This window comes from Sinohyriopsis cumingii, chromosome 1, assembly GCF_028554795.1.
Source record: "Sinohyriopsis cumingii isolate HCF-2022 chromosome 1, ASM2855479v2, whole genome shotgun sequence".
NCBI classification, from domain to species: Eukaryota; Metazoa; Mollusca; class Bivalvia; order Unionida; family Unionidae; genus Sinohyriopsis; species Sinohyriopsis cumingii.
The window spans coordinates 111,550,413-111,566,287 of NC_142961.1; the positions used below are offsets into that span (position 1 = coordinate 111,550,413).

Consider the following 15,875-nt stretch of genomic DNA (forward strand, 5'->3'; position numbering starts at 1 on the left):
AATGCAGGATCCGCCCATAAATTTGTATAGCAAAACGGAAAGATCGGCTCAGATACCGTTGACTAGAGTTATATATATATATATATGTGTGTGTGTGTGTGTGTGTGTGTGTGTGTGTGCGATTTGGATTTTTAATGTAGCTTTATTTTAAAAAATGTCATATCGCTAGGGTGTGACATTTTATAGTGTTGTCTAGCACTGGAGAATCATGCCACAGACATGTAGCATGATATCCCATCCAGTCACATTATCCTGACACCAGGACGAACAGTCCTAACACTAACCTCTTAATGCTGAGCGCCAAGCGATGCAGCTGTGGGTACCATTTTTGTAAGTCTTTGGTATGACTCGGTCGGTGATCGAACCCACGACCTCCCGTATCCGAGGACGTTTGCTGTTTTGATTCTTTCATTATACCACCAGGTACTATCATTTATTAAATGTATTGCATTTAAACTCTGAGATATGATAGTGCTTGATAATTTGTTATCTGCTTGTGCAGGACGTCTTGTGCAAATATGCCTTACTATTGTTGTACCAATGATTGTTGTGTCCAGTTTTGATTTCAAGCTTTCTAAATCCCTTTTAACTTTAACTTTTCTGGCATACCTCATTTCAATCCATTTGCTTGATACAGTATTTTACTGCCTAATGTCAGTTCTTCCCGACAGGCGATACTGTATCATTTATTGTTCTGATCGCAGTAGTTAGCTCTTCAAATCTGTCATCCTCATTATTCATTATTTTAGTAAAGACAGTGCAGATGCATCTGTTTGAAAATCTAAATAACCAATAAAAGCTCAATTTATGAGGCACGTTCGAAATGCTGTTGCTTGAAACTTTAATGTAATTTTATATACAGTACACATTTTTAAAAAAAAAAATTTTCAACCAGTGTAAGGGGTATCTTATGCGGTAATAATTTGAATCATAGACATGAGTTAACCTTACCCACACAAAATCTACCTTTATTTGAATTGTTTATAATCACAATTACCTCATACGTCATATTTACATTATAACATATCAAGCGAGAGAATTTGTACATTTCAAACTCGGTAACTTCTTGCAGGGGGCATGTGAGTTAAACAATTATTCCCGTTATTTTGTACTACTAGTGGGGGTGGCAGGCATCACCGTATGAACCCCCACAGTTTGACGGGTTTACGAAGTTGTACCTATAACAGAAAGTGCTGACCCCAATTCAGAGCGGTATATGAAGAAATAACTCTGCACTCTGGGAGGTGAAATAAGTACACAGAGCTTATCTGAGCGAGCAGTTCAGCCTGGGCAAGTGTTGGATTTATGACTGCTAAAGTACAGAGCGTCGGTCTCGCTCTCCTCCATGACCCCTAAAGCTGCAAATAATTGTACTCGATCCCACTGTAGAAGTGAGAGAAAACATTACACTAGAATGACTCGTAAACTGCTATTCATTTCTCTTGTGGATAAGTTTTCTTTAAAGAAACAAAGTACATAATAAATCGGATGCGTTAGGGCAAAGTTTATGCGAGATGATTTTCCTATAAACAGGACCCTAGCTTGATGCCATTGATAAAATAATTTCTCTTACTTTGAGAAGAAAAAAAATGATTTCGTTGAAATTGTCTTTCTGCGATAATGTAGTCATGATGTTCACTTGTAACAATCCCACTTAAGTGTTGCATGGTTTCTGTATCCTGTTCATTGTGCAGTGCGAAAGACATTGCAGATGATAATTCTCACAAACACGCAAGAAGAAATGGTGGTATGTTGAACGCAGTGTGAATATTATTATATACATGTCGTAGTTAACAAAACAAAAACAAAAAACATATCGGGTACTCCACGTGTGACAATGGAATGCTAATTGTATCAATAATAATGGTTGAAACAAATATTCCACAATACTCCAGTACAGACTTGTAATGGGCCTACACGAACACGCGCCCAGACATTCTGCAGCGGTATGTAGGCAAGCCTAGTCACATTAGTTCAAGTCAACCAATCAGATTTCAGGGACGGAACGTTTGCCTAGAAAACTGTTGTTGTACCTTACTCGAAATCATACAAGCCATTAACCGCCGAAGAGAGCGGATGTTAAATATAGTGCACTAGCTCACAGTAACAGACGATTTCTATTTACGAACACAATGGATTTTGTAACCGACATTTCATTCCCTGACTTCGATGATAACACTACAGGAGAGAAGAAAAGGTATTTAAAACTATCATATTTATATTTTCTTTTTTTGTGTGTGTGGTCACAATCAAGTTACTATGTCCAAAGATGATGTTATACAAAAGATAATCGAGCCTGTTTTGTTAGCATTCGTCGTAACGAAATGTGAACAATATTCAAACCGATACTATCCTTTGGACGGTTGGGGTGTACATGCTATATACAAGGCCGTTATTTGGACAGTAAGACATAGCACTAAAACAAAAACGGCATGTGCTATGTCTTACATTGTAGGACTCGGGTGTGGGGGGTGTCGTTCTTTTAGATGCACATTATTTGGTTGAATTCTTAGGGATCGACCAATTACAGGGATGGGTGAGGATTGTTTGAAAAGACTCTTGCACAGATTTGTTAAAGACAAGAAATTATGCCATTCACTTTAGTATGAAATAGTACCTCAAGATAACGGGAAAATATTGCCTGGTTCATATACAGATCGCTAGCCTCCAATGAAAATGGTCGGCTATAATGTTTGTGCAACAAATGTGTGTTGTAGATTACTGAACCGTGCAGACACTGAATATGATATATATATATATATATATATATATATATATATATATATATATATATATATATATATAATAATAATAATACTTTAAAACTTGATTTCTACAGGGGTTAAATACTCGCCCAAAACGATTACAAATACTTCTATGCAAGTTAAAATTTCTTGGTAAGTTTTTGAAAGGAAGAGATTGAGAGGAGAGTATGTGCTTTCTTCATAATGCAGCCCTCATTTCTGGGAAACTTGACCATGTCTATCTTCTGTTTCAGGATGTTGTTGGGAAATGACGTAAATCTGTTGATAGACGCATTACTCCGAGCTATCGATGAACAACTAATTATCGTTGGTGTCCAGGAGTGTGCAAGCGTTCTTGAAAAGTAAGTTATTTTGTGATTTGAACTATGTACAGAACTCCAGTGAACATATTGCAAGAATCAGAGATATTATTAATGACAAATTTATTACATTTCTCAAGTTTAGATGCTGTATTGTCTCAATATTCTAACAAATCGAAAAGGGACCCTGAGTGGCCGAGTGGTCTCAAGCGCTAACCGTTACGGATCACTGCCATCTCACCTCGTCTGCATGGGATCGAGTCTCGGGTTCGGCCAATGTGGGTACATGAGAAAGATTGCCAGTAGCTTCTCGTGGGTCGGTGGTTCTTTTCGGGGTTTTCCCGGGTTCTTCCTCCACCATTAATACTGGCCGCCATGTTTAGCCTATTTTGTGCTGAAAAATGGCGTTAAACCTCACAACAACAAAGACAAATCGAAAATATTAGTAGCATCTAGACTAGACTTCATTCATTTGTGCTATATTTGCTGAACAAAAACATACACTATACGCTTCCACTAGTGTGTGTGTGTATATATATATTCATTATGAAAGGGATAAAGCTGTACTTCGATTACCATGAAATTTTCTCTTTTTTTTCAGTAATCCAGATTGTGTGAAGATGTGTGTCCTGCCTATGAGCAAAACTTCAGACATCTCTATACGCATCCAGCACAAGCTCATAGAGGCCTATTGCTGGGAGAATGAAATACCTATAATTAAGGTACACCTCTTGTTTTATTTGCATGACTAATTCTATGTTTTTTCCTATATTTTTGCTGAATAGTTTGTTTTAAAAAAAAACAAATACTAGATTTAAATGTATCAGAATTAGTGCGAAATAAAATGAAAAATGTGGCCTGCAAAGTAACATTGTGTGATCCCTATAATTTGTTTTTTTTAGTATCACATGAAATTTGGTGGTGTTAAACTATCATCAGGGACACTTTTTTAAAAAACAAATGCATTTTTATTTTCACAGGTTATGAATGCTGAGAAACTTGCCCACTATTTACAAGTCAAAACGAAGTTCAATATCAATGCTACCATGACCTGTATACTTATTACTGATGCAGACTATCACCATGGCAACGAAGTTTTAAGTGATTGTTGGTCAAGCCCTGATGATGAGCATCCAAGCTGAGCAGCCCATTACACCATATATGGAACTTAGTCATGGTAGGTCGAATATTTTTGTGTTAAAGGTTTTACAGGGTTTATTTTAAAACTTTGATTCTATCATGCTCAAGTAGTTAATATTATTATTATATGCTCATTTTTTTTTTTCTCCGTTAACATTACGTTATCAAAGTCGTTCAATATTTTACGATATTGCACGCCTTCATATTACACCCACACGCAGGACACATGTGCCCAATAGCGTATCTGGAACTACTTTGTAAACAAATCATGTACATTCGCATAGTAGGCGCAATACGTTTTGGGTGATTAAATTTGTTTCTGAATGAACTTAGCATATGTTTCATGGACTGCAACATACCAACTGCTTTGCTACATTCCACGTTAACTTTTTGGTACATTGTTTCAGATTTTGCGATAGACACCAGATTTCATAAAATTGCTTGGTACATACAAATAACATGCAAGCTGTATAGGCAATGAGCATATAATAAAAAGGTTACTGCATTTGTATGGGAAAAAATGAACTCGTTTTGTCGGATGGATATACTGCACTCCCAAGGTCGTGCAGTATTCCATCCAAAAAACTCGTTCATATTTTCCCATACAAATGCAGTAACCTGAAAACTCAACATAAAATAGGTCATTGTTAAGAGTATTGTATAATAAAATATTAGATGGCACCAAAGGGGTAGATATTTATCACATCACTCTTCTGTCTTTTTGCAGAGATGCCCTTGTCTCAGTAAGAACTCCTGATGCATGTTACATCACAACCACCGCAGCCGCCTGTGAAGCAAGAATAACAAGTGACCACCCAGCACAGTGGTGACCAGTCTGGGACTATCCTTATCAGCAATGTCGGCTGTTGCGGCAAGTTGACATGCGTTTTTCATGTTGAATATGGAGAAGGGAGACCGTGCTTTGACAATGACAGAGCAGTTTTAGCAGCTCTTTTAAAACTGGTCAAAATCGTGATGATTCAGCAGTGTGTGTATCATACCACATTTAAGTACTTGACCTCCTTTGTGACTCAGCCTAGGCAAGAAGGCTGAATGAGACGGTGATTTTACCTACTACAGTGAACTCCAGTGACTTTGAATATTCTATTATTTTATTGGACTTCATAAATAGAACATTTTCAGAGATAAAATACTGACAGTGTCTGCTTTACAAAAGAAAAATAACTTAAGTTTGCATTCTTCATTTGGAGTGAGTTACTTTTGCCTTAGTTTCTTTGTAAGGCAATAAAGAAATGTTCAGTGACAAAAGAGCAACTGTTTTAGTAATTTGTATACTAGATCATGCAATACAAACGAAGATCTGGATTGCTCTTGAAATAGAAGATAATTAATTTAACAGTACTTTTTATACCTATTTTAACGACATGAGCATTTCTCAGCGAAGAAGAAAGTAAATTTAAAAAATGTAAATGTTATTAATTTCATAATAGTCCTAATTTTTGCTGAGGACGTTTTTCTGTGCACTGTTTAGCCAAAATTGGGTTTATTTGAGTTAAACCCTATGCATGCATATTTTTTCAAATCGCCGTTTTCTACAATTTTAAATAAAACTGAAGAATGACAATCTCTGTTCTTGTTTGTTAATATGGACACGATGTATCATTAGGGAAGGAACTTAGCTCAAAATTTCATCGCCCTGTGTTTAAAATGCTGTTCGAAACCAACAGCAACACGAAAACTTTCCTTCTGTACTTGTCACCTCGCTGTTTCATGATGTCCATTAACAAACTTCCTAGTTACTTAATCTTACAAACACGAGAACGAAGTTACATGTATGGACGTGAATACAGACGTGGTATATGTATTTTTAACAGTTTTCTGCATCCACCAAGTTTTGTATGACTTCAGAAAGACTTTACAGAGTATTACACTTAAGCGTATGCATTTTCCACACATGGGCAGGGCCGCGGACAAGATTTGTGAACTCTAGGAAAAATTCACCAGTAGGCCCCTATGAATTACAAATTGCGACGGTGGTGGGTACCTGACCGTTGTGGGCCTCCGGAAGTTTGTTATAGTTGTCCGCTCCGCTGCACATGGGAGGAGGCTACGTGTTTTCTAACACACCAGCAATAGCCTATCCAGTTTATCTGGGTCTCAAAGAGTTAACAACGGAGCACGCTGACTTTAGACATTGCATTTTTCCCAAACAGGATGATCTTTCTCTCTCACACCCTGTTCTTCTTCTTCTTCTTGTGGCCTAGTGATTTGAGCGTCCGCCTCGGGTGCGGGAGGTCGCGGGTTCGAATTCTTGGTGAGTGATACCAAAGACTTATAAAAATGGTACTAACAGCTGCCTCGCTAGGAGCTCAGCGTTGAGGTTAGTGTTACGACTGGTCGGCCTCGTGTCAGGATAATGTGAATAGGTGGGACATCATGCTATATGTCTCTGGCATGATGCCTCAGTACTAGACATCACTGTAAACTGCCACATTGCAGACAACGTAGTGATATGACTGAAACATTGTTACGGCTACGTTAAAAATTCAAATCACATACACACACACACACACACACTGTATTCTTCTGCAACAAACGACAAAAGAGGATACGGCTGCTCTTTCATGATAAAAAAAAGATACCATTCTATCCTCCGAGTAAGAAAATTTGTTTAAAAGTACATATATTGCACTTTAGACAAATTTGCAACTTTAAACGGAAATAAGGTTGATTTTTGCAATCTCCAAACGTGTTGCTATTATTGCTGAACCCTGGAGAGTCAGTGCTTGTATACAAAAAATTTCACTGTGAGTGCATTTGAATTCAATGAGTACAGCTTTCCTGGAATTTCCAGTTCCTACGCAGGACAATTCAATACTGTTCTGAGAATTATTTTTTTATAAATAGCACGTCTACATTTCATATCCTGCAATTCTATTTATGGACCAATGGGATCCGCCACTGTAGATAATTTAATTGTGAAACTTCGAACAAAACCAGTTATCTATTTTCCCAAAAAGATATGTCCCAGTTATTAATATCACAGAAATCTATGACGGTGACATGTATTGGACATTGAGGTCGTTAAAACAATGCTGTATTCATACTTCCGTGACAACTACTTAAAGCAGTTTCTAAAAACGATGTATTTTGCAAGATCGGCAAATGAAATTATGGTCAAAACCATTGATAGGAGATAACCAACAAAGGTGACCGAGTTCAGTTCATTGTGCAAAATAGCTTCCGTATTTCGTTTAAACTGGGTGATTGGCTAGCCATGGGGCCATTTGATTCTCAAGGAAGTTTATTTATTCCTTCACACATTACTATTATTCCCCTTTCTGTATCGATAAATCTGCAGCAAAGTGGATATCCAAGCGGGATCTATGACTTGGTGCCAGGAATATCCCAAGTATCAGTTTTTGTTATCTTTTGAGTGACCTTAGTCGCAAATTTCAGGGGTTTTAGCAAAATCCTGGGCTTTTTTTATTTTTTATTTTTTTGTTGCCTTAATATGCGTACTAAAACGATGTATGAAAATACTGAAAATGACGATGCAAATAAAAGCATAGCAATCATGTCACTTTTGAAGGAAACTATCCCCAGGAACCCAAGACATCAGAAGTTCGGCTTACTGCAAAGTTGAACGCAGATTTTGGATAAAGGGAATGTATTGTCGAAAAAAAATCGTAAAACTTGCTAGCAACTATTGATATTTCTTTTTACACCCATTAGATAAATTTTCATTGAATGAGCGATAAAAGATAACTTTTTCTTAATATTAAGCACGTGATTAAGTCTGCATCACTGCACACTGGTCTCCTGATAACATTTGGTGTTAAACTGCTATTTCGACGGTTTATGGAGTATGTAAGGGTATCTCCCAAACACAGGTAACTGATATACCTTATCGTCGTAACTAGGTGTCTCCCGGACGCTAAATAAATATATATGCATAACTGAACATACCTAACATTCCATTCATACCTTACAAGGATCAAGACTACCTTTATCCTCAGTTGTTAATCTAAAACTTACATATTCATTTATAATTTGTTTTTAAACAAGTACATGTAGTACGATTAGTTCAATATATCAAGGAATTGAGTATGCAGTATACAAATAGTGTTTTAAATATGCGGCGGGGGAATGCTTGAGCTACCTGTTGTGTGTCATGTTTTGGCTAGTTAACACTAGTACAGGTGAAGTGCACTTAACATTTCGACTAAATTCGTGAATCTGTACAGAGTATATACTTCAGTCATTCAGCTAATACCAGTTATTCTTTTCTGTAAGTCTTCCTGATCATCCGTCTGTTCATCTGTATGTATGCATGTCCTCTGATTATTCAAATAACTATATTTTTGCAGCTTTGCATACAGTATTTATACAGCGCTAGATCAGTCTCCCTTTTAAGTTACGTACATCGGTCACCAACGGATGCACTCGGAATCGTGCACTTTTAAGATCTGTTTACTCAACACTTGTTTGATATGAATGTTCTCAGATGTCTCGCCGCAACTATGTTCTCGCCCACAAATGGGACACCCAGTAAATGACTATATGGATACGATGCAAAGCACAGCCTGAAACGATTTAGTCCCTTTACCGGTACGTTAAATACATGTAAACACGTTTTGTGCAGAATTATCATCAGTAATGTTTATGGGCAATATTGGTATCTTTATCGACACCGACCATTTAAGGGGAGGGGGGAATTGCGTTTACTTTCGTACCAAGATATATTGGTAATTTACATAATCCAACCGAAAGCATTTTTTCTATTAAAAAATGCCTCCCCGTTTTAATTTAAATGTTAATTAGTGGCAGAGAAAATAAAAAGTTTGGTTAGTAACTGAATTATTAGCAGAGTTTGACAGGTACGGGCATATCTGAAACAAGTTATCGCCTTTTGTTCAATAAAATCTCTCAACAACTAATATCCGTGTCTAATACGTGTGCTCATATAGGATATGGCTTTTCACGACTGGATGGAGGCAGGGGCGCCCGCACAAATATTTTCGGGAGCGGTGGGGGCAAACATGTAGTGGTCAGCTACTAAGTTTTACGGATGTAAGCCAAAATATTTTTAGAGGTGCACTCGGAGCCCCCCGCCCCCCCCCCCTTTGCCTCTTTGAGCGGGCATTCATGGATAACGGCGGAAAATACAGAGACAGTGTTTTTGTTTTAAAATGTATTCGTGTGTAGAAAACAACAATGTCTCAAACAACAATGACGAAAATGGTACTTTTATGATTTCAAAATCTCAGTTGAAAGTGTTTTATTTTTCAATATTAGAAAATATCAATTAAAGGCCCAAAATAACCGGATGCTTTACTGATTTATGTAAAGTTTACTCTTGCGTCAAGGTCAAGAATTGAGCGGTCTACAATTATGAAGCTATCAGAACGAAACGTAGCTGTTCACTCGGATTATATCCGTATCGGATAAACAGTACTTGTGCAGACACGTCCGGTACTAGTTACGGTCTTTCTTCGAAGTCCCTCCCTAACTTTTGTCTGCATCAAGTGCTTTCGGCTCTCGGGCAATGATGAACTGCTTTCAACAGACTACCTGTAAATATAGGGGATGATGTATTTTTCCATTAAATGCAACGAACTGGAAAAAGTTAGTATCATCTGTGAATAGAAATGACGAAATCGTGCCTTACCAAAGTGACCATGACCTACTCTCAGTTATCTTCAGTTATCTCTCTCTCTCTCTCTCTCTCTCTCACGTAAATTAGCATTCAGTCACTCACACACTCGTGCTCAGATTTTCGTTTAGGTCTATTCTTACCGAAAGGGTAGGATCGAAAGTCCCCCAAAATTCAAGGGCACTAAAGACATATAAAAAAATATTAAGAAACGGAAAAATTCTCTGAAGGAAAAATACATTTCCAATGTATGACATGTTCGCTATTGACTGCAACAATCTGTTCAAATTTAGCATTTATATAATCTACGTCATCAGATTAACTGACGATCAGGTTCAACACAAGGATCAACTACGCACCTTATCAAGTCCACTGTTTACCGATCCCCTGCGGGATGTAGAAAAGGCCCCTATGTGCACTTCCACTTGTTGTACGAGACGACTAAGGTAGCCAAAAGTCATGGTGGCTCGCTGCTTAGCGTGCCGGCCTCTTCACCGAAGAGATGTGGGTTCAATCCTACCATTTGATCAACCCGGGTCGGCTGCTGTGGTGCGTCCCTGGATATGACACTATTTCACTTGCCTAGGCAATAGATAACTTCGTTGCGTTTTGTGTGTGTGTGTGTGTGTGTGTGTGTGCCTCAAAACACCAAACCAAACCCAAACAAGAACAAACTTCACTTTACCAACATATTTATTCTTATTTCTTATACTTAATAAAATATTCATTTTTTCAGTACGAGTCCTCGCAAAGACCGATTATAATCGATCAGTCATGAAAGGTTTGTGGGTGTTGTTTTGTTTGTGTCGGTTTTTACAGAACACGATTTGTCGGCGTTATCGTACTGAGGAAATGGAAGCGAAGTTCCGTTTCGAAGACATCACCGAGGCAGCAAACCGGGATGACCTTGGCGGACATCGAACTCGCGACCCATGGATTACGAGTCCGACGCTCTGCCAAGTGAGCTACGTAGGCTGCCAGGCTGGTTGGTTTCTGACGGCTGTTTAGCATTTTACATAGCTCAGTCATGGAAGGAGCATTGTGTGCAAGTCATAATCTGCCGTGAGGATTTTTTTTCCTCCTTTTATAAACTAGTCAAGGTTTATCCACTCTGCCATATGCGGATCAACAGTGATCTAGCTCATACAAACAGTAGTTTGGATATTTTTTTTTCAAGATTTGTCAATTTTAAAAGTCAGATTTTGAGCTTATATCAGTCTGTTTGAATTATCTCCAATATACTATACGTAAATTATCCAATATAACGTGATGGATTCAAGTTATTCATACCCGAGTTGGTTTACCTTAACATCGACGCCATGTTGCCTCGTTTGCTTTTAGGATACTTCCCATTTCTACATCAATTATAAATCCCGATAGTATTGTTGTTGCTGTTGTCGTTGTGGACTTGACGCCATTGTGCAGCACATAACAGGCTCTGCATGGATGTCAATACATATGCTGGTGGAAGAACCCATGAAAACCCTGGGAAGAATCACAAACTAACGGGAAGCTCATAGCAAGCTTTCGCACATACCCACGTTGACCAAGCCCAAGCCCACGCGGGCAAAGGAGAAATGTCAGTGATTTGTAAAGGCTTGACTACTCGGCCAACCGGGTCTCCTCCCAAAAGTGTAATCAAACCTACAGTTTTCATTTTTTTAATTCTGAATCAGGGAATTTTCACAAGACTCTTATCAATGCAGAATTTACTAGAAAGAAATAATATCGTTTAGTATTGATTTTACAGTTAGAATTCGATGAATTATGCCATGGGATTCCGCATGGGGAGGGGGACCAACAGCCCCCACCCACCCACAATTTTTTTTATTTTAAAAATCCATTATGCAAGCCTGAAATAAGATTTAAATCCAAACATATTAACCAAATCCGACTGTGTGAGCTTTTGCTTCTCCCCTGGATCATGGCATTACTTTGTTGGCTCGTCCCTTGATTTTTGGATTTACCCCCTCCTCCCACTCCATACAATTCTGGGGTCACTAATGATTAAGACATGCTGACTACAATGAATAACAAACTAAGTTTAACAAGAATTCCTTATATTATATCAAGCACGATGCACGGTAAACGGAATATATTTCGCCTACTATTCACCTTTGCTATTCATAACAAACCACAATAATGCTATTAAGTTCTCGACTCTACAACGCGTCAAGTATAAAACGTTCACTAATTCCCTTAAGTAATGCATAGTAACGAGAATGAAAGTGTCACATCCACGCTAATGGCTATTGTTTTTGTTACTGTTACTGCCTACCATCAACAGAACTCCCTTGTTTACTGACATAATCGACTCCCACGAAAAAGAAGAGATCCGAGTACATTGTATAGATTCAGCGATTTTTTTAGTAGATCATATTCTCTACACAGTATGACCTGCTCCTAACCCATCATGATGAGATCTGTCATTAATTTGCGAAGTTACGGGATCAACCACACTCCAGTATCTGTATGACCCTGAAGTGTTTGTTTATTTATTGAGAGTGCTTCGTTTACGGATCTACAACAAACATGTTTCTGACCTTGACATTGAAGGTTGCCAATTTTGCACTGAGGAAACCGAAGATCTTAACTTGCAATAAATGAATTATTGACTGGGATTATCACGCAGTAAGAAATGGATGACAGAGACGTGTATTAAAATTAATCCATTTAATGTAATATTTTGATCACACAGTCAGCAATAACATTGACTATGTCTTATTTGACTGACTGGACCTTAATAATTTCAAGGAATTATCATAAATTCCATCCACAGTCTGATTATTTGTACTGCCTGGCTTCCGATCGATTTTTGTATTTTGAATTCATTAAAGTAGTTTGCCGCCGATACTTTTGGGGTTATAAACAGGGCTGGATCAGGTTAAGTGTGTGTGTGTGTGTGTGTGTGTGTGTGATTTGGATTTTTTTTAAACGTAGCTTTAACAATTTTTCAGTCATATCGCTGCGATGTCTGCTGTGTGACAGTTTACAGTGATGCCTGACACTGGGGCTTCGTGTCGCAGAGATGTAACATGATGTCCCACCCAGTCACATTATTCTGACACCAGGCCGACCAGTCATAACACTAACCTCTTAGTGCAGAGTGACAGGCGAGGCAGCTGTTAGTACCATTTTTGTAAGTCTTTGGTATGACCCGGCTGGGGATCGAACCCACGACCTCCCGCGGACGCTCTAACCACTAGGCCACCGGAGCGGTGGAGGGGGTGTTCAATATTTCAAAAGCACTCTGACTATGCTTGAAAGGCCAAAAAAGCAAAAGTCCGTGTATATGTTTACTCAAACTGCATAATACCCAACCAACGTGCGCAAGAATAAAACGATTGTCAAATTTCAAGTGACCAGTGACTACGTTCGTGTGTGTGTGTTTTTTAGCGGGGGGTGGGTGGGATCTGGACCTCCCCCATCTGGCCCTGATAAAAATGGTATGCAAAACGTTTATTTCAGGCTTTGTCTAAATTCATGAAAGAGCTTAGTTTATAACAACAAAAGCAAAACACATAATATTACTTTCCGCCAAGCAGACGACACGCAATATACGTACACATGGTATGTTGACCGCAGAAGGACGGATTTTTGGTTCCAATGTAGTAAGACTTCTGGAGGACAAATGTCTTTGAAACATGTATTACTAAAATACATTCCATTTTTATACCATACCATTTTTATACCATGGAGAGTCTCTTTTATACTTTTCACACAATATCGGATGTTTTACCTAAGATTGGCATTTAGATACGTCTTTGCTAAATACCCGTTTAAAACAAAACTCACAGCTAAGACATTACCTTTCCTAAAATGCAGTGAGTAAATATAACGAGAAAATTAGGAACACCATTTTGCTTTAAAAAAAAGAAATTGGTACTTTGGGTGCTGAATAATGTTCTTTAAAATCCGACAATCTTACTGTTGTACGTGACGTATCCACTAGGCCTTGACCTTCGATAAATTGCTTGAAGTATATTTATTTCTTAATTTGTATGAATACATATTACAATGAGTATAAAATGAAAAGTTAAGGATTAGAATGGGAGCAATTGGTGTTCAGTTCGTCTAGATTAAAAACGCAAACAAATGTAAACATTTAGACGAATTAAGTAAGATCATAGTTAAAAAGTTTAATATTGGGGATATAAATGTTTACAATCAGACCATTAAGCTCGGGTTTTACATTATGACAACCAAATTTAGAAAACCAAGTGTAACGTGCTAATAAGAAGAACAAGAAAGAAATTAATAGAAAACAAATTAATTACGATACGGGTTATAAATACGGCGTTATTTTGGCACGAGGGACCCATCAATCACATGCAGCCATCCATGAATTTCCCTGACGGTGCACATAAGTTGATTCTGGTCATAATCAACCACTACGACTAGGAGATGAAATAATATTTTGTTTTTGTAAAAGGTACAGAAGGACATACAAACACAGTGACAGCTAAGTAGCGACTATTGTGAAATTATAAACTGACGAGGCCAAGAGAAAATATGGATATGTGTACAGATGAATAGACGCATTAAAAGAGTCGTCGTGGTATACCCCAAGAATGCTGTTTCTTTATTCACAGACATGGAAAGTTTCAGTGCTTTTAAGAAGATTCATACGTAACTATTTTTATTCCTGGGATAGTATTCTTATTATTCTTATTTCTATCGATCTACAGAGTATAGTGAAAATGGGTATTTCTTGATTGTGCCTGTTTGTTGTGTTTTTCAGGAAGGACTAATCCAGGACAATATTAACTCAGGGTCGTTCAGCAATAGTCATACTGCATTCTGACCCTAACAAAGTGGAATGCGAATCAAAGGAAGGAATTCCGCGTGGAAAGTTTATGTTCCTTTTTTTATTTTCCTTTCTTTTTTAACTCTCATGTATGAAGATCACGCTGTTTGCACGAGGTCGACCGGAAGTTTTGACTATTATTGTTCCCTTATAAATGTTGAATTAAATGGTTGGTGTTAAACTTGAAAATCGAAAAATAATGTATCCATGTTCAACTACATTCGCAATGGCATCATCTTCTTAAAGAAAGGAAGAAAAACCGTTTAATTTTAAGCTGTAATCCTGCCACAATGACGTGATTCATAAACTGTTTGCGTGGATAAAGAAACTGTTGAGATTGTATTGGAATTACACACTTATCCACTGCTTAACCTTCCAACGCTAGTACAGAATCACACGCAGACGTAGTGATGGATGCCAGTGTCGTAGCAGGAAATTCTGCCCCGCCCCCTACAACGCAAAACTTAATTCTAAGGTCTCTTCCCAATAATAAAGGTTGCTTATTGTCTGATGGGAATTTTGCCCACACTAAAAGCAGTGCCGGATAACCAAATAGGCAGAGTAGGCACCGACCTAGGGGCCCTGCGACAACGGATCAAAATAATATTGATTTAATGTATTCAGAGATAATTTGCGAGGGGGGACCCCACAATTTCTACTGCTTAAGGGCATAAGGGCCTCCAAGGGTTTAATCCGGCACTAATTAGAAGCCCCACTCCCATAATCACCCCACATTCGAGCCCAGCAGTTACTAAGGTTGCTTTTGGCGTTTGTTACGCCATTTTTGTCTTGTACACTTTGGAAAATTATTTGATTGCACCAGGGAAACACGTTTCTTGTTTGAATAAACCTTTCCTCACCGATATGCAACAAATGTCACGCTATTTTGTTATTTTCATAATAGTGGCTTGAGTGCAAGCTAAGCACGTTGAGCTTTGTGCACTCGATGTTTAAGAGAAAAAATATTTCTATTGCAACAGGTTCAACTGCAAGCTGAGTAACTCCAGCAAGATTGTTTGTTCACATACATCCATGCAGCATACACACGCATGCATGTGTACATACATACATACATACATGCATACATACATACGGACAGACAGGCATTATATGTGGAAATAAGCCGAATGATGTGCGCTATAATAGCCAGAATAGGTTACTTTTTTGTTACAACATGGTCAGTCAGAATTAAGAGATCACTGTCTCTGTAAAGTTCGTGTATCCTCAACATTGTTTTACTCCCTTCT

General features: G+C 38.1%; 1 protein-coding gene across 1 annotated transcript; it reads left to right on the forward strand.

Annotated features, from left to right (window-relative positions):
- The first annotated feature begins 1,735 nt into the window (after window positions 1–1,735).
- LOC149807619 (growth arrest and DNA damage-inducible protein GADD45 alpha-like) lies at window positions 1,736–5,789 on the forward strand. The gene is made up of 5 exons (XM_089968901.1): window positions 1,736–2,197; window positions 2,999–3,106; window positions 3,666–3,786; window positions 4,045–4,241; window positions 4,932–5,789. The coding sequence occupies exons 1-4, from the start codon at window positions 2,133–2,135 to the stop codon at window positions 4,204–4,206; spliced, it is 456 nt and encodes a 151-aa protein (XP_089825027.1). The 5' UTR covers window positions 1,736–2,132; the 3' UTR covers window positions 4,207–4,241; window positions 4,932–5,789.
- Window positions 5,790–15,875: the final 10,086 nt, after the last annotated feature.